The sequence below is a fragment of the Thrips palmi genome, unplaced genomic scaffold (genome assembly GCF_012932325.1).
Source record: "Thrips palmi isolate BJ-2018 unplaced genomic scaffold, TpBJ-2018v1 HiC_scaffold_7, whole genome shotgun sequence".
Lineage (NCBI taxonomy): Eukaryota > Metazoa > Arthropoda > Insecta > Thysanoptera > Thripidae > Thrips > Thrips palmi.
This window is the reverse complement of record NW_023144634.1, coordinates 4,801,488-4,820,606: the sequence shown is the minus strand read 5'-3', so window position 1 is coordinate 4,820,606 and position 19,119 is coordinate 4,801,488. Positions and strand designations below refer to the sequence as shown.

General features: G+C 55.2%; 1 protein-coding gene across 1 annotated transcript in view; it reads right to left on the bottom strand.

Annotated features, from left to right (window-relative positions):
• Window positions 1-801: 801 nt before the first annotated feature.
• The window catches only part of LOC117652648 (trithorax group protein osa-like), a 44,211-nt gene continuing 25,893 nt past the window's right edge, over window positions 802-19,119 (bottom strand). Inside the window, 17 exon segments of the mRNA XM_034397730.1 lie at window positions 802-4,113; window positions 4,204-4,574; window positions 4,656-4,802; window positions 4,888-5,051; window positions 5,134-5,209; window positions 5,300-5,486; window positions 5,588-5,723; window positions 6,475-6,624; window positions 7,829-7,981; window positions 8,102-8,318; window positions 9,534-9,731; window positions 9,889-9,933; window positions 10,285-11,127; window positions 11,130-11,776; window positions 11,855-11,995; window positions 12,119-12,214; window positions 14,116-14,245. Coding sequence (XP_034253621.1) covers window positions 2,100-4,113; window positions 4,204-4,574; window positions 4,656-4,802; window positions 4,888-5,051; window positions 5,134-5,209; window positions 5,300-5,486; window positions 5,588-5,723; window positions 6,475-6,624; window positions 7,829-7,981; window positions 8,102-8,318; window positions 9,534-9,731; window positions 9,889-9,933; window positions 10,285-11,127; window positions 11,130-11,776; window positions 11,855-11,995; window positions 12,119-12,214; window positions 14,116-14,176 — 5,646 coding nt within the window. The 5' untranslated portion in view covers window positions 14,177-14,245 and the 3' untranslated portion in view covers window positions 802-2,099.

Below are 19,119 nucleotides of genomic sequence, written 5' to 3'. Positions count from 1 at the left end.
CGCCCCGCGGCGCGAGGGCGCAAGGCAGGGGAGGCAGTCGCGGAGCGAGGCGGCGAGGCTCTGGGGCGGAACGGGAACGGGGGGCACGGCTCCCCCCGCGAGCGCGGGGCCGGGCGGAGGGGGAGGGGGAGGGGCCGGAGAGGGGTGCACACCAAACGTCGATACTGCGCCCGACCACCGCTGCCGCTCTGGACCGGAGAGGCGGGGGAGGGGGAGGGCGGAAGCTGTCTCGTCACGGCGTCACGGCGTCACCGTGTCTTCTTGATGAACGGCATGATGGTGTGACACGGGTTGTTGGCTGACTTAGCGCCTCTTCAGGCCCCCATGCTTCTTATCCGAAACAGTGGCCCGTGGCACAGTAGACAATGGCCCATGCCACGCGGTTTGCACGTACCACCAGGTGCGCGGTGCGCCGCAGCCGAAAGCTGTGAGGACCCTTCACTACATGTCGCTGAACATGCACGGGGTTCGGAGGTTGAGGGCGGACAGGCGTCGGTCACCGAGGCTGAGGGACCACGGTCCGACACCCAATCCAATGTACCCTTTTTTGAGGCATAGTCTTTTGGCAATTTGTTTTCTCTTCCATTGATTGTATAACGCGTAGATAGAGTCCAAGACATTTGCTTTGGTTCAAGTGTGAAGATGTCAATTTAATTTTATGCCTCTTTAGGCAAACGAACCTAGTTCTTTTTTCTCTCCTTTTTCAAAATGGCAATCTTTCTCTTTTGTAATTATTTAGTTTCCACTCTTTCAGCTTGGATAGGAGTTATAGGGAAAATAAGATTAACACAGTTAAAACAGTTGGTTTCAAGTTTTTAGTACTTATGTACATTTATTTCTTGTTTTCTGTATTCAGACATATATAAAGCATTTTCACAAGTAAATACCAAATATGAAATTAATGAGGTGGCAATGGAAGTAATAAAAAAGATGGCATAGAAGGACTACCCATCTTCAATCAATAGGAATTCATTATCTGCTATCAACTGAGTATTCAACAGCAGAACAAAAATGGTATCTGGAAACAAGGGAACGAGAGTAACAAAAATTCCAGCTCACTTACACTACTACCACATCCATTGCAATTTGTCATCCCTTACGCAAGTAGACAAAGTTAATGCACATAACTTTCTCATTAAAAACAATCATAATAAATACAATGATCAGCATTAAGTTCTCTTTTTTACAAATAACACAGATGTTTTGACAATGTATGGGATGAGCTTTACAATAGTACAATATTTGCTTCATTTGGAAATAAACCCTAAAAGAAGTTGTACCACACTATCGATACTGTTACTCAGCCAGTAAACATATCTACTAATATCAATCAATGTCAGTACGCATCCCTGGTTTAGATGGACTCTCTGTACAAGTACAAACACACACACATATTCTCAATCTCTTCCACCCTCATCCACACATACATACACATGAGACCTGTCTCTCCCTCACATCACACATTCTGTTTGATTCATGGTAAGCAACTTTGTAAAATGTGACATGGTTCCATTAAAAGGCTTGTGGCAAAATTGTTTAGGGAATTGGTGTGTACAACCATCTGACCACGAAGGTAAAAAATAAACTACATGTCACTTTTGTTTCCGACAATCTTTATTTTAGCACAAATTTGAAAGTGGCAAGTTGATCTTTCAATTAAATATTTTTTACAAATCGTACGTCAACTGGAAATAAAAAAATTGACATGCAACTTCAGACTGGACTTTCAGTCAAGTTGATGGTTATATACAATCATGCATACAAAAAAACTTTACCAAGAAAGAGTCACAATATCAAGGCGCAACAATTCTGGTAAGTCACAACAGAGTTAAGACATTCACTATTACAAAGGGCAAGGCAGTATCTCACTAGTGCAAACACTGACTGACAGCCACCAACACATTAAGTATGGTTTAATTAAAATCACAAGACCACGTTAGTGGCACCTCTAAACAGACTGCACAATAAACCAGATAAAGATTCTATTCATTACGAGTTCATTATTTACATGCACCCCTGAATTCTGCTTTCAGCATCACAGGCTAGTGTTCTGTCCTAATCCAAGTCAAGTCTCTCACGGCCGTAACCGATCCCCGCTCCTATGACGGCGCCGTCGCGGCCACGGTGGTGTTGGCGGGCAGCGGGTGGGGCCTGGCGGGCCCGGGCGTCCTGGAGCACTGGAACAGCACGCTCGACACGACCGCCGCCACTTGCTGGTCCAGGATCTGGCTCATGACGAGGGCGAGCAGGCGCTGCTCCTGCTGCAGGAACAGCGGCCTGTTGTCGGGGTGCCTGGCCAGGTGCAGCAGCGTGCCCGCCGCTCTGCGCAGCATGTCCAGGCTGGTGCCCATGGCGTCGGGGTTGTCCCGCAGCGCCGAGATGCCGTGCTGGTTGGCGACGCCCAGCGCCACCTGCTCGGCCTGCTCGATGAAGGCCACGAGCTGCGACACGCAGGCGCCCTGCAGCGCCACGGTGCGCGCCATGCCCGAGTCGGCGGCGGCCAGGTAGTGCAGCAGGTTGACGGCGAACTCGCGCAGCACCTGCTCCTCGCTGCGGCACAGCAGCTTGGTCAGCACGGCGCAGAGCCGCTCCAGCCGCGAGTAGGGCGGCGTGGCGATCACCAGGTCCACGTTGGCCTCCATGACGCACAGCTTGCACAGCGCCTCCAGCGCCAGCCGCTGCGGCGACAGCGACGAGTTGGGCCCCACGGTGGGGAACGGGTCCTGGCCGTGGGCCGCGGGGCACACCGCCCAGTGCAGCAGGCCGTCCAGCAGCGGCCGCGACACCTCCTCCGGGTACTGGCCCAGGTCCACCTGCCCCGCGATGTTGGACATGGTCACCAGCACGTTCTCGCGCAGCTGGAACAGGAAGTCCCACCACCACTCGGCGTCACCCGAGAGGCTGCTGCAGCTGTCCGTGCAGTCCGCGTCCTCCTCGCGCTCGTAGTTGCGCTGCGTCCGGAGCGGGTGCTCGTGGTGGATGAGCATGAGCTTGCCCAGCAGGCCCAGGAACGTGGGGTTCTTGGCGAACTCCATCTCGTTGCCGGGGATGAAGGACAAGTTCCGCAGGATGTTGGACAGGCACACGCAGCGCCGCGCGATCGAGTCCTGCGTGTCCGTCACGAGGTACAGGCTGGCCTCGTCGCGGGTGTAGCACTCGTCCTCGTAGTCCGACATGCGCCGCCGCTTCACCACGCTCTCCGAGTCCCCTATCCTGATGTAGGGCCGCTCCTCCTCGACCGCCACTACCTCAGCAGCCGCTTTCGCGGGCGCAGTCTTCTCCGCTTCGTCCACGTCCATTGGCTCTAACTTCACTTCCGTTACTGGTACGCTGTTATCAGACTTATTCTCAGAATCACCACCGTCCGCTTTCGAAGATTCACTAACATGATTTTCTTCTATCACCAAATTTGAGTCCTTGGACAAGGCATTACTATTTTCACTCCTATTATTATTAGCTTTTCCTACTCCCAGATCTTCTCTCTTGACCTGGATACCCCCCTGTTCATTTACACTAGCACTGAGGTCCCTGCTCAACGCATCCTGCTTTGTGGCACTAAGCAACTCCTCCTTTTCTTTCTTAATTCTATTTAACACATCACTCAAGCTTTTTGTCCTTTTCTTTTTCTCACAGTTTTTCTTTTCAATTGTATTCTCACTAACACAGCCTTCAGTAATAGAAAGTTGCACTTCTTCTTTACATGCGGGAGCACTGTCTGAACAGTCACTTTCCTGAGGTTCAGTCTTAGGTGAAGGTGGCCGGCTTTGGCCTGTGCTAATCTTGTCAGGAATTAACCGTACAAAAGGTACAGCGTGGAATTCCGCTTGGAAACAGGGTACAATGTACTTGGTGGCAAGGGCTTCCGCAGCTGCTTCGCTTTCAACCATGGAATCTGAGGCCTCCCCTTCAACGTCCCAAGTCTTCTTTGTGTCCAAAATAAACACCTCACTGTCCCTGTTTACAATCCTGACAGGTTTACCCTTGCGTGTAACAAGAGTATAATTTGGCATTGTGCTCGATAAAATTTGCGTTTTATCGTTTGGATCTATGGGTTCCATTACACTACCAAGGTCAACATCTTGGTCTTTTATAGATGACTTTTCATACCATTTCCTGCAACAATCAGAAAGTCAGTCAAACAACAATTCATAACATAAATGTTTTTGATAAAAATTAGATAAATGATTCAGATGCGATACAAACCTATTAGCTATTACTCCAGTAGGTGATGATTCAAACATATCGTCTAAAGCTTTCCGGAAGTGTTCAAGAAGAACATCTAGTAAGCCAGGCATGTGTTGTAAGCCAAAATATGCTACAGACACATCATCAAATAGAAGTATATTTAATGTGTCCAGGGCCCAACAGCTTTCTGCTAACAACCCAGACCTTAGGCTCATCATGAGCCGCCATGCTTCCACAGGGCATACATCGGCTCTCATCAACCGCTTCCGTTTGTACAGGACTGGTGTTGTGGCCTCCACACTGTCCAGTGGGAATGCTGAATCTGACTTCATACGTCCCATTGTACCAGGTGATTGTGATGGTTGGGGCATCTGTAAGGAATTAATTAACTGCATCATTTATTTATCATCAACATTCAAGCTCCACAAGTACATTATCAGGGCAGCGTCTAACAAAATGTAAACACTAACCTTCATGCCAGGCGGAGGTCCTCCTGGCATAGCTGGCCTTGGTTTCCCGTCAGGCCTATACTGAGCATGAGGACCCAGTGGTGGCCGCAGAGGAGAACCCTGTCCTACACCTGAAGGAGGCATGTTGGGTCCCCAAGGCTGCTGTGACTGTAACAAGACGAGACACTTCATTAGCCTTCCTGCCAATGCAGATAAACAATCCAAATCAATAAAAATTTACAATTTAACTTACGTTCTGTGGGGGTTGGTAAGGTGATTGCGGCCATTGGCCAGAACTAGCCTGATTACTTGGAGGTGCTCCTGGCCGGGGTGGTTGATTCCATTGTTGTGAGTTGGGTTGGGTGCCTGCTTGAGGTGGGTACTGTCCTCTGTACTGTGTGTTGTTGGGCCATCCACCTGTCACACATACCATTCAATTAGATTTGATATGAAGGCTTAATAATAAGTTCTAATTAATTACAACGGCATCGACACATACCATACATAGCAGGTCTCTGCTGATTGAAGGGTTGATAAGGCTGCTGATCCTTGGCAAAGTCCGGATGCCTTCTGGGCTGCTGGTCAAAATTAATCCATTAAGAATCTGATGAAATGCCTCGCACAGAACAAGTGCAAGTGTACAAACAGTCAACGATCACTCATACCTGATCAGGTCTGTAGTAGTCGCCAGCTTGGCCAGGAGGCTGTGGTGTACCCGGACTGGAAGGGGGAGCAGGTGGATACCCAGGTCTAGGCTGATAGCCAGGAGGTTGGTACCGGTTGTAGGGGTCAGACCCTGGGGTTCCTGGAGGACCCCCTTGACCACTACTTGGGGATTGATTGTAAGGAGGCCTAAGCAATCAAATAAGGAACGAACACAATAGAAATTAGCATAAGGGTCAAGCAGTAGACATTTGAAAAGACAACCAGACAGCAAATAATTTTGGGCTTACCTGTCGCCCTCAGGGCCGAATGGTGGGTACATAGGTCGATTGCTTGGGAAATTGCCTCCAGGAGGATATTGTTGGTTGTATTCAGGGCCTCTGTTGTACTGCTCAGGATACTGGTAGCCTCCTTGACCCTGGTAACCTGCAACAACAAATACCCATCATGTTGAAATTTCCACTCAATTGTAGAGGAGGCAACCAAAATGAATGAAATAAATGAAGCTCTAAATTAAAAATTCCCAAAAACATTCATCATCAATTATATAAAAGTGGTTCACATGAAATAAACAGAAGTGAGTCTGCAGCTTTGTCACTACAACTAATGATTTAAGAAATGAACCACTTGTCATGGAAAGATACTATACTTCAACACTACAAAACATTTAGAATCCAATGCACTCCAGTTCCAAGCAGAGCATTCAATGAAAGTACTTCTTGAAACCATATATTAAAACTAGTTTGTCAATGACATGAAAGCAAGACAAATCAACTAGAGAATCGAAATAGATGTTTTGGGAACACAAGAGATTAATCACAGCAACTGCTAACTAAGAGACACACATGATAAAAGGCAAACAAAACAAACTGCACAGATAATCAAGTAGAAAATCTGTTATGTCAAACCATCTGAAAATGGAAATAATTGTTAAGAGTAAAAACAATAATAAAGGAATGCATCTCATGTTCCTGAGGTCAGGCTCATAAAAATCTCAGTGTTTTATTAAGGAATTATGAACTATACAGCTATACCTGAGAAAGAGACAACACACAGCATTTAAGCAACTATACCCCGAGGGAGCAAAACAGGTAATCCATGCAAGACTCACTGTCAGCAGGGCAGGCAACAAGCAAGCAGCAAGGCAGGCAGATGAAGGCAGGGGCAGTTTATTTACCTTGGGGCCCAGTGCGAGTGGGGCCTGAGGGTCCAAAAGGTTGTCCGTAAGAATTGGATCTCTGACCAGGGCCCTGACCAGGGGCCCCATCATCAAATGGATTGGAAACGCTAATGTTATCACCTGCACCATGGTTTGGCACACCCACACCTGAAGGAATCAAGCGTCTCTCTAAGCACTAGCCACTACAGCTTCTACTAGGGCCATTACATCGGGTAAACAAAGTCATCGTAATGATGTTGATGGTCCTAGTCAACTACCAATGTACATGAGTCTGAGTCACTTCTTGAGTAAATCTTAAATTGATCTACCACTACATGGGGGTATTTATCTTTGCTTTCAGATCGTTGCACATAACTTATCCTACACCAAACTTTTACAATGACAAGTGGGTTAAAATAATTTGGGGCTTGACTTGATACTGAAGAGCAAGAACAAATGTCAGTAAAAAATTATGTCAAATGGGAAAAGCCGACTCTCCATAAATTTAGGGCACCATCAGTAAGCTGTGAGCTGCAAGTTGCCTTTCCCCTAATAGCAAGCACGTTTCTCAAGCCAAAACAGAAAAAAGCCTGCGTGTTTTACATGAGACTGGCATGGAGCCACATGTGCACTGGAATATACTTTACGTACTTAATTAAAACCAGAAAAACCCTCATGAAGTTAAGCAGAAGAGAATACCATGACCCAACATAAAAATAAATTTAAGTGTGCAATGCCATATTGGAAAGAAAACAATGGAGATAAAAAAAAAGAAAAAAAAAAAGAAAGGGTTTGAGACCAAACATAAAAACAGGAGTTTTGAGAAGGGGACATGAAATGGGTAACTCAACCATGAATGCACATTATTATTTCTAGATTGCAAGGAAAACTTTTGTACTACACTTAGTAGAGAATATAAAACATCCCTAAGCTAAGAGGTTAAGGTTACACACAAATTTGTTTGATACTCCAAAGGTGGTGAGAGATAGGTTAATCCCATGATTTGCAGACATGCACAGGGGTTAAAAAGAAGCGGAAAGGATTAAGAAATGGAATGAAAGTTGGCCAAGTTTAAGAGACAAATGTATGAGGAATAAAGCATATTTCAGCTGTGAAGCAGGCAAAATAAAAATGATTTTATTGCACTGTCAAGGTGCAGAAGTAAAAAAAAAAAAACTTGATATTTACGGGCATGAATGCAGTGCACAGTAAGTGAACAGAAATATGCTTTAATCTCTCTACGTTCTCTTCCTTAGGTTTAGTATGGTGCCACAAACTTTTCATAGTATTAGTGAGCAGGCAGATTGAGTGATTTTCCTCTCTTAAAACAAAAAGAATGTGATACAGACTTTCACTTGGAGGAAAAACATACCTGGATGGGGGCTGGAAGCATTTGATTGTGAAGGTGGCCGCTGGGCATTATACTCAGGTCCTGCATTTGGCGGATAGCCATAGCTGCCGTATCCATCCATTGAAGTACTTCCAGAACCAGGTGGTGGAAATGAATCTTGAGAGTTAGATGAACCTAAAAAAAGAACAGAACAAAAACCAGGTCAACACCCTGCCACTTTGCAACTGCAACTCGACCAGGCAGCTGACATGCAAACTGTATGTACAGAGGCAAAAGCGTAAATTAAAGACTCACCAGGTGATGGCACTGGGGCGGTTTTGGCAGGCTTCTTCTTGGTCCCCGCTTCCACCTGGTTGATGATGGGCTGAGGGTCGATACCTCCCCGGTCGAAGTGGCATTCGTAAGGCAGCAAGTTCTTGGTGTAGTGTTTCCGTAACGTGTAGGCCGCACTCGATGAAGCGCCGATGCCCAGGAGACCCGCAATGTCCTTCCATGTCTTGTTTTTCGTGACCTGTCAGGACATAATACGCCAATGCTACAAATGGGACAAATAAAAAAAAAAACAGCAATAGTTGGGCTCACTATCAAACTTGACCAGCCCAAGAACTTGACATTCTTCAAGGGAACCTCTGCCAGAGCTTCCAAGGTAAATGACCTGAGGCAACAATTGCCATGACAGGTAAATAAATAATGATCGATGTGACCAAGTCATTGGACCACAACATTTTCCTCTCCTGCTTTGTGCATGAAGCAGCGAATCAAAATGGTATTAGTTTCCATTAAGCGCGTGACTGCAGCTTTAGTAAGTGCACTTTAAAATATTTGGCTCAGCAAATTCCAAATATGCTTTAGTTTAGAATTTTGAAAACTTTATATAGAAAATTGAATAGTAAAAAATTGTGTTGTACTCACCCAAATTGTAAGTGCAGTGTAATGTAATATAAAGGTAAAAATATTCTACTAAAAGATTAAGCTTACACTTTCAATGCAAGTTCTCAGCAGGCAACTTATCAATCATTCTAAATACAATGGAAAAGAACAAGCAAAAAGGAAAGAGAGCTAGAAGAAGTATCAAGCATGCACATAGATTTAACAAGCAAGCAAGATCTAATAGATATCAGGCAGTGACAAACTGGATGATATATAAGCACAATCCCCATAACTCAACATAGAGCCACCATTGCTGGCATGACAAATGTAATGGTGATCTTGGCAGAGGTCCTCATAAATTACTCATTTTAACTTTCAATTGGTCAGTTATTGACTCTTAAAACTATGTTAATTAAAGAGTGAAAAGTGTTAGGTTTCAAGTTTGAAAGATTGAGAGTAGTATTGACTACAGAAAGATAGTAAATAGTAAAAAAAATACACAGTGGCACTTCCATGTTCCATCCAACTGACCTCCCAGTTTAGTTTGTTGGAAGATACTCTGCTTTGATAGACTGGAAACTACGTAATGTTTTTGTTTATCATCTCAATAGAAAATACCAATAGATTACGTCACATGCGAAAACAGATGTTTTCCAAACAGGACAAAGTCAAAATACAAACACAAACAAAATACAAAACAGACAAATCAACGTCAAAGAGAAAACAACACAAAATCACACAGTCGAGACTCAAATTCAGAAAGATACTACTTTTACCAACATACTCTGAAACAATGCAATAGGGGAAAAAAAAACTAATCTAGAAGGCAGATTGGTGACATGGAACTACACTGCACCTTGCATACCTCCATGAAACCCCCTCTCTCCTTGACATAAAAATATAGTCTAAAGAGATCGAGGGGGTTCTTGGAGATTGTTGGACACGCCTGGATGGGAGATCCTCGTTCCTCCATGAACTGCAGCAGTTTGTCAAGCCACATCCAACGCTCTTTGGAGTCATCCATGTCGTAAAGTTTGCCCAAACTGTCTGGTTTCTGAAACAGATAAAATAGCTCAGTTAGAAGAAATGTCCCAATAGAGATGAGTATGAAGAGTGATAAACTACAATGGCTAGGACTGTGAACATTAATGAAAAGTGACGTTTATGGTACATGCAATGAATCATGTATATAAGGGGAAAAAAATAGTAACCTTTGATCTGTATGGATCGGGCCCACCAACATGACTGTTAAACACCTGCAAAACAAACACGAGACGTTATTGCACAGCAAGCATGATCAACAAACTCAAGGAAGTCAGAAGAAGCTTCCAGGTTGGAACACCACAATGCAGGGAAAGGAGCAGATATATGCAGGAGGCAAATGCATCATTGTCACATTTTCAAAAGAGGAAATGGAAGAAAAAAAGCTGATATCCCTTCACAACAAAATAAAAATGTTTCCAGTCAGCATGATTTTGAGAAGGAGAAGCCAGTAGGATTTTAGGAGGTCTTTGGATATTTCAGCAAGATTTCGTAACGGCTTCCAGGCCGAGAGGAGGCGTCTCTCCACGGTGTTCCACCCATGGACTCCAAGCTACTGCACTTACCGGGCTGGCAGGGGTTCGAGGCCAGTTGTTGGGTCCTCCCGGTGTTCCGGGCGCTCCGGGTCCAGCTCCAGGTCCTCCCGGGCCGCCCATCTCGTAGTCGTCGTGGAGGCTGTTCATGGCGCTGGGGCCGGGCGAGGGCACCGTCCCGGGCCCGCCGCCCACGGGGCTGGCCGCCGAGGCGGGGTGGTTGTGGTACAGGCCGAGCGGCCCGTCCTTCCGCGACTTGCTGCTGCTCGACTCCTCGCCGGACGCCGCCGACGCGTTGGACAGGGTGGACTGCTGCGACGCCTCGTCCATGGGCGCGCCGTCGGGGCCCGTCGTCACGACGCACGTCACGCCGCCCTGGCCCGCGCCTTGACTTGCCGTGGCGGGGCTCACGTTGGTCGTCGCCGTGCCGGCCGCCGTCGTCATGATGCCGTTGTCGTGCACCATCTCGCCGTCCGCCATGGAGTGCGGCGCGCTGGACATGGAGTGCGGCGCGTGCGAGTTAGGCGTGGACGCGGGCGGCGGCATGGGCCCTGCAGGGTGCCCCGGAGGGTGCCCCGGAGGGTGGCCGTGCCCCATGGGCGGGCCCTGCCCGTCGTGGTGAGGGTGGGGCCCATGGCTGTTCGACACAGGTGACGGCGCTCCCGGTGGAGGTGCGCCAGGCGGTGCACCCGGAGGCGGGCCGCCCGGGCCAGGACTCGACGAGCTCATGGGTGGCCCCATGGGCCCAGGGTGGTGGTGTCCTAGCGGTGGTCCCATCGGCGACCCGTGCTGAGGGCCAGAGCCTTGGGGACCGGGCGCTCCCGGGCCGCCCGGAGGACCACCAGGACCCGGCGCACCGGGACCGGCATAGCCTTGAGGGGACCCTGACCGGGACCTTGTGGACCTGGAGGGCCTGGAGGAGGGCCCGGCGGGCCCCCGGGTGGCCCTTGAGGAGGTCCTCCGGGAGGGCCTGGACTGGGGCTGGTGCCAAACCCCATCTTGTGCTGTAGGTGCTGCTTGAGGTAGTGCGGTCCGTGCGGCCCCGCGAGCGGCGGCCCGTGAGGGGACCCGTGGCCGTGGGGCGGCGTGTGCGGCCTGGGGCCGGGGTGCGGACTCATGCCGGGTGACGCCGCGGGCCCCGGGGGCTGGCTGGAAGGGCCTGGGGGGCCTGGCGGTCCAGGCGGCCCGGGAGGGCCTTGTGGCGGCGGCGTCTGCGGGGACGACGACGCGCTGCCCGGAGGACCACCCTGGGGACCGGGAGGCCCCGAGGGAGGCCCGTTGTTGGGGCTCTTGCCGGCGACGTGGTTGCCGGGGCCAGGGCCCGCCATCATGTTGGGGGGAGGGCCCTGGTTCATGCCCGGTCCGGGCGCGCCCCAACCCTGGTATCCAAACTGCGAGTGCGGCACGTGGTTGGGGATCGGCCTGCTGGGGTACGCGTTGCTCTGCGGCCCGCCAGCGCCCGGCCCGTAGTTCTGGTTCGGACTGTACTGCATGTTGCCCTGCGGCCGGGGACTGTAGCTGCCTCCTGGAACAAGAAAACGAGGCTGTTAGTTTCAAAAGCAACGCCAAGCCACACCAATGACGCCAAACTGGGTGCACAAACCTTGAGGGTACTGCTGGCCCTGCTGCGGCGAGTAGGGTGGCATTTGCTGCGAGCTGGGCGGCATGGCGGGCGGCATGCCGGGGTGCCCCATCTTGTACCCGTGTATGTGCGGCGGGGGCGCCAGGGGCTGCTGATATCCGCCTGCAGATGAAAACAAATCAATCAGGGTCCATCCCGCACTCTTTCAATAAGGCTGCCTTCGGCTCCACTGGAGAGAAGAGAACCTTCGGGGGTAAGTCGAGTCGAATCCAAGAAGTCTCTTACCTTGAGTGGCCATTGGTGACAAGCTCATGCGAGTGGGACCGCTACCATCTGATTGGACACTTGAGGGGCGTGGAGGCATTGGAATGTTCTGTTGGCCTGCAGACAGAAAACGAACACGGTCACGCCGGGAACGACGAAAACACAACACGGCGTAGCGGCCGACGAGGCGCGCGTCGCGCATTCAAGCCGACAGGGTACAGGCAGATCCCGCGGGGAGAGGCGACTCCTGCTGCCGTGCTGCCGTTCGCACCGGGACGGGGGGCGTTCTCCGCAAACAGGCGGCGCGGGGCCCGGTGCATACCCCCCCCCAAACCAAGGGCGCAACGCCCCTTTTGTCCACAGAGAAGACTCAACAAGAGCGCCCTGTCGAGCCCCGCCGGCCAACTTGCGGTCGGGGTGGGAGGGTTGAAGGGGAGGGGAGGGAGGGGGTGGATGGCGCGGTCCACGGCTTGGAGCGAAGGGCGGCGAAGGCGAACCACGGCAGGGCAAGGCGTTTCGACGACCTTGAGCACCCCCTGTGTATACAAATAACCTTCCGCCTCCCCTCGCGACACGCTGCGCCACGCTACGCCACGCCTCTTCGGCTGTCCTACAAGCCCGCCCCCGCGACCTACCGCAAAGGGTACGGCACCGGGACAAGCAGACCCTCCCCCCAATTCCCTAATTCCAGCCTCGTCGTGGGGTTTACCATGGGCCTATCAAGAAACTCCGGTTGGCGTGCAGGACTTTTACACCCCGGCTGGCGTCCAGGACTTCACACTCTTCCCTGCGGCGTCCACGGCGTCCGTCCGGGCCGCCGCGCTGGCGCCGCGCACAAGCAGGCCGCCGGCCGCACCCCGCGATTAAAAGCTCGTCAGGCCAGTACGGCCGGCGCGGCAGCCATCATCGGAAAACGGGCGGTATATCCGGCGTCGAAACAACGAACGGACTGCGTCGAACGAGCCTGGCCGCGCTCAGCCAGAGTCCCAGAAAGTATTCTAGGGCAACATTCCCTTCCAGCGACGGCGGCAACGCGTCGTCGCCGTCCTCGCCATTCCGCCAGCACACCGCGCGAACGGCCGGGCTTCGCGTACACCGCGAGAAAAGAGGACGCCCTGCCCCTGTTCCGCGAACGCACACCGCTAAAAAGCCATGGCGAGAAAGCGAGAGAAATCCCGACCGCGGACGCCACGGCGTGGACGGCGGGTCGGGGTTCAATGCGATGCGGTCGCCGCCCTTTGCTTGGCGATGTTTCCGGACCGCGAGGAATGCACGTAACGCGGGGCGGGGCGACGCGGGGTGCGAGTCGCTCGTCGGGGTGAGGGGGTTGGGGGAGGCAAGCAAGGCTTCACTCGTAAAGAAAAGTAGGTCAGGGCCGGGGAATCCCTGCCCCTCCCCCCTCGCCCTCCCCCGCCTCCACATTCTCGGCGCCCAGACAGGTCTGGGGCCCGGGTCCGCCGGGGCGGGGCGGCGCGGGGCGGCGCGGGGCCCCTCAGACACACAGGGTACAGTCCGCCTTTGCCTTTGCACCGCCGCGGCCGCCGTGCTGGCGGTACACATCCCCACTCACTGCTGGCGCGGACTGTACCCAACTCGGCTGCCGCCACAGCAGCGCCGTCGTCGCGCCGGAGCGCGAGGTGCGGGGGGAGGCGGGGCGGGGCGGGGCGGGGCCATCCCGCCGGGGCCTTTTGACGGCGAATGTACGCGACGGCCTCTCAGCTGATGGAGCGTGAGACCCGCGGGGAGGGGAGGGGAGGAGGGCCGCCAGCTGATAGGCCACAGGGTGACTAATTCTCGTCTCGGCGTGGCGAGGCGTGGCGTGCACCTCTATAATAAACCAACCCCGTCCGCCCTGACCACCCCAACTGCCGGACCATCAGGGCGTCCAAGGCGCGGCCAAGGCGGCCCAGGGGAGTCTCCCGCGGCGCACCTCGCCCAAGCACACTGTACAACCGCTGCAAGTACCATTTCCACAAACCTACTCATAATCGGAAGAAAGCCGAGCGAGATAAACTTACCGACTGCCGGGGACATGGACCGACTTCCTGAGGACCCTGTGGGCGAGGGCGTCGGTCTCATGCCCTGGGAGTTGGGCGTGCCCGGCGCCGGCCCCGTCGAGCTGTCATTGCTGTTTTGGCCGGTCAGGTCCTGCAACAAGGAAAACACGAGCACGTCAGCGAAAGGAGAAAGAGAGAGAGCGGAGAATCAATTCCCTGTCGGCGATTGGCAATGACCCCTGACTACCAGGCCCCGCCCTCTTGACTGAAATGTCAGCGTGTCTGTCACCGTCGTGCCGTCGGTCGCCGTCGGCGTGTCAGCCCAATAACGCTAGCCAAGGTCACGGCTAGCTCGATGACCCCGCGGCGTCGTACGGCTGCCGCCCCGCCACGCCACAGGCCACGCCGCCGCGCTGCCGGCCGGCTTCTCGCCATACTACACTCTCCGGCCGGCCTAGCCTGGCCGTTCCGTTCGGGGTCGCCGGCCCCCCGCTAATTGAGTTGCTGTGTCACAAACGGCGGGGCGAAGCGCGAAGCGCCGGGGCAGTGCATCGCGCCAGACTTGGCGGCGCGGCACCAGACAGACAGACGGGTAAACAGACAGACAGACGACTTTGCCGCAGCCGCCGGCGCCTCGTTTTGGCGCCAACACAGCAGCCTCGACGTCGTCGTCCTTAGCGCTTCCTTTTCGGCCGGAAACCTGATTTACTACAGTACTTTCCGGGACAGATGCACCGACTGCGCATTCGCGAGGGCGGACGTGATAAGGGCCTCCTCGGCGTGCGCGTCGTGACACCGATGGTGACACGGCGGGCGTGGCGGGGCGCGGAAAAAGTGCGCCTCCGACGACGGCGATCGGCTCGCCGAGCCATACGCCGTCCCCCGCGGCCACGAGGACGCCGACGAGACCTAAACGCGCGCGCCGCGGGGCTGGCCGGCGGCAGGCCGACGAGCGCGAGCGCTCTGCCCTCGCGGCCCCGCTTTTCACACGGAAGCGGCCGCGAAATATGAAAACAATGCCGCACAAGGCCAAGCACACACACACACACGCAACAAGTTGCGAAAGCTCTGCGCCGGACTTATCTCGCCGCTCGTGACACGCCGATCGGCCATTCCCAGCCGAGACGCCACGGCGCGACGCCACCGCTAATTGACCGCACTACTTTTACGGTGCCGTCGACGTATAATTCATTCATCGGAGGCAATTAACGAGCGCCATCTACCTCATTAGAGGCTCACCCACACACACACACAGGGACGGCGATTACGGTCGGATAGCGTGGTAATGAATGGAGACGCCGGCGAAAGCGCCGCTCCTTTTTATCGTCGCGAGTAACGAGGTGGCCATGTGTTTGTGGTCGCGAGGGACCGCAGGGACACTGGAGGTCGTTATCCTGGACATCTTCTCCAGGAGACCGCGAGGCAGGCAGCTTCCTAGAGGCGGAGGCGGCCGAGGTCCCGGCACGCTCCGCCCGCCCAAATCTCCCTCACCCCTGAGCCCGATTAGACCCCTGAGGACGTCGACGAGTCCCCGCGGCAGCCCGGCTCGCCCTGGAGTCTCCAGGACGACGGGCAGCCAGCCGGACCCGCAGGGACCGCTCCAGGAAACTGCAGGGCGGTCTCCAGGGCCTCCTGCGGGACTCGCCGCTCTAATGAATTCCCCTCCGCGTGGGCCTCGCAGCCGGGCAACGCGAGGGACGCGAACACCCTCGTCTCGGCCTCCAAAGCCCTCCGCGCGCCGCGCCCCGCCATGCCGCCACCGAGGGGGAGAGAGCGGCGAGAAGCGAGCGGCGGTCCCGAGTCCCGGGCCCCACCGCCGCGCCGGCCGGGCCGCGCCATGGCTGCGCGCTGCGCCCCCGAGCCCTGGCAGCCAGCCGTGCCGGGTCGAGCCGAGCCGAGCCGAGCCGCCGAGCCCGAAGCGAAGCGAGCCGAGCGGGCGGGACTCGGACTCGCCGGGCCAGCGTCTCGTATTCTCTGTGGAAGTGGTGCTCGGGAGCGGCGCGAAGCCGGCACGGCCGACTCTGCGCCGCCAGCGTGGCCGCGGCCGCCGCGAGAGAGAGGCCTTTAGGGACCGCCCCCGCGGACCGGCGGAGGGCCATGCCGTCTCATTCTCTCTCTCTTTCTCTCGATGCCGGCTCGGCCCGTCACTCTGCCCCGCTCCCCCCCACGTGGAAAACCACGTGTGTACCCCAGGCAGCCCCATGCCGGCGGCATTGCGCGACCCGAGGCACAAAAGAGTTGCCGCTCCATCGGAGATCCGGGTCGCCAGTCGGGTCGCCGCCAAGATCGCCCCATAATGAAGTCGTGGACAATGACGGTGACAGGGCGACAGGTAGGGTTGCAGAGTGGCGGCGATGCACGTGCGATGCACCGCCTCAGACACCTTGCCGATTATCTAGGTCCAGGGTCCAGCCCCTGAGGGGTGAAACTGAGGGCAGTCCTCGGCCGCGCCACTCGTAAACACGGCGCCGGGGTGCATCTGCCACACCACCTGTGCGTACCAACCGGCGGCATCGCCGCAACCCCCAGCTGCAGGTGCGGCGTCTGCTAGCTGACGGCACGGCCGGGGCGCCGAGGCACGACCCAGGGATGGCCGCAGCAAACCGCCTCGCCTCGCCGGCATGTCGCGATGAATGAACAAGGTCCTACTACCGGCTACTGTACACTGATTGTGTGTACATGCACCAATATGAGACGACCTAGGCCAACACACAAAAACACACACACACACACACACAAGCGAGGTCGAATCAAGCACCTTGCGTGCCTCGTGACGCGGCCAGCGGGCTCGTGACCTCACGGCCAGCACGTCACGGCGAGGCAGGGCGTTCCGAGGCCGGCGACGAGGAAGTCGAGCCCCATCATCCCCCTCGCCGCCATGCCCGCCGCCACCGCACTGCCAGAGCGGCCTCCAGCAGACGGCGGCCGTCGCCGAAAAAGATGACATGACGTCTCATTTCCGACGCCGTCCGACTAACGGCCTAACGGACCGACCACGCCACTGCCGGCTTGACTCGCCTCGCCTTTCCCTCAAGTTTACGTTTCGCTCGCTTCCCACGATTTGCATGTGTCCTTGGGAAGGTCATTCGACGCCCCCCACCCCACCCCAAACCAACACTTTGGCATCAACTTCAGACACCGACGACAACTGGGTGGGCGTCGCGGAGGAGAGGCTGGGAGGGGGAGGGGGGCAAAAACAGCTGACGCTAGAGCGAGACGGCGAGATTCATCCGAGAGTCGTTTTGGCACGTGGGGCCTACACGACACCGCGCATCGCAAGCAAGCACCGCGTCTGAGCGCCACAGCCGCAGCCACACACACACACCACAGCGCGACGGGCAGTCAAAGCCCTGGACGTGGTGGAGCGGAAAGAGAGAGGAATAGTGGAAACATGGAAACAGAAAAAGAGGGAAGGGGGAGGAGGGAGGGAGAGCGCCGGCCGGCCTGCAGTGGCCTGCACTGGCCGGCTGCACGGCAAACAGGACAAACACGCCGCTTGGCGCGCTTGGCTTTCGGTTTCACTTGTTTCACTGACCCCGGCGATCAGCTGATCATCACCAGAACAGGAGACCTCTCCCCCCCCCTTCCTCCCATTTCCAACCTCATTCCCTCCGTCTTCGAGATAATCAACACAGCACTGCCAACACACGATGGGACCCAGACACGTGACGAGAGCGAGCGAGAGAGAGAGAGGAAGAGAGAGAGACATCTACCTTTCCCGCCCATTCATTCGCACCGACGGCTCCAGCCAGCAGCAGCGTGCGCCCCATTCCTCCGAACGGCGCTCTCGCCGCCCCGTCTCCGTCACACTCACAGGGCGTCCCGCAGGGGTGCGAGAGAGCCAGCCAGTCCCGGGAAAAGCGGATAACGCCGACAAAAGCGGAGCACGGCCGAGCGCCAGCCAGACGGCGCGACGCGCGATGAATGCACACGCATTCATGCATCCTTCATCCCCCGATCAGACATCGGACAGGGCCGGGCCGGGGTTCCGACAACGCGTCTGCACGCGTCCGAATCAAACCGCACGCCATCGCAGGACGCACACAGTGGAGGCACAGGGGGGCGCGTTGTGCAAGCGGCACCATCTGCGCGATCGTTTCGTCGTCGTCTCTCTCGCACCCGTAGGGCCGTAGGGCCCGTAGGGGACGCTTCACGAGTGCGAGAGAGAGGCGACGATCCGTTGGTAACAGGCGGGGGCCGGCCGGCGGCCACACACCCCGGTCGGACACGTCCGGACACAGACGGGGCACAGTGGGCCGCCAGAAGACCGGGGAGGCGGCCAAAACTCTAGACGCGTTTTGAGCTCCAGAGTCGCTGAACAGGACTTGAACCGAACGTGTGACCCCACCAATGGATTGCTCTCCGAACGAGGAATCCATTGGTGGGGTCACACGTGCCGTTCGAGTCCCATTTAGCGACTCTGGAGCTCAAAACGCGTCTAGAGTTTTGGCCGCCTCCGCCGATCTTCTGGCCCACTGTGCGGGGGCCGTGGCACGCCGTGGCGGCGTTCAATAACAAGCACAGGCGAAGTTGGACGAGTCTAATTGCCGGACAAGCAAACCAGCCGTCCAGCCCATGGCGGCCCATGGCCCCACCAGCTGAGTTTCGCCATTAAAAAGTTTGCCCCGCGACCGCACACCGCCCCGCTCCGCCGCATACGTCATGTGCACGCCACCCGCCACCGGCAGCCAGGCGAACGGGCCGCTCCTTGGCGCCAATAATGCAACAACGGCCTGCCATCGCCGGCAGCCGCCTCATTCCAAAGGCTGTCTCTCTCTCTCGCACCCCTGCGTGATTCCCCATGGGCCCCAGAGGGGCGTGCGCCGCGGCCTCGGCGACGACCCAGGCAAGTGGAGCACGACAGTGGAGCGTGAACTTCGACATCGCTTATTAATTTCACCCCCGGAAGAAAGAGAGAGGGGAGGGAGGCACGGCAAAAAACAAACAAAAACAACAAGTCAAACATGTGGCCGATAAATTGGCGCGGCCGGGGCACGCCGCCGACGCCACCCACCCCGGAGAGGG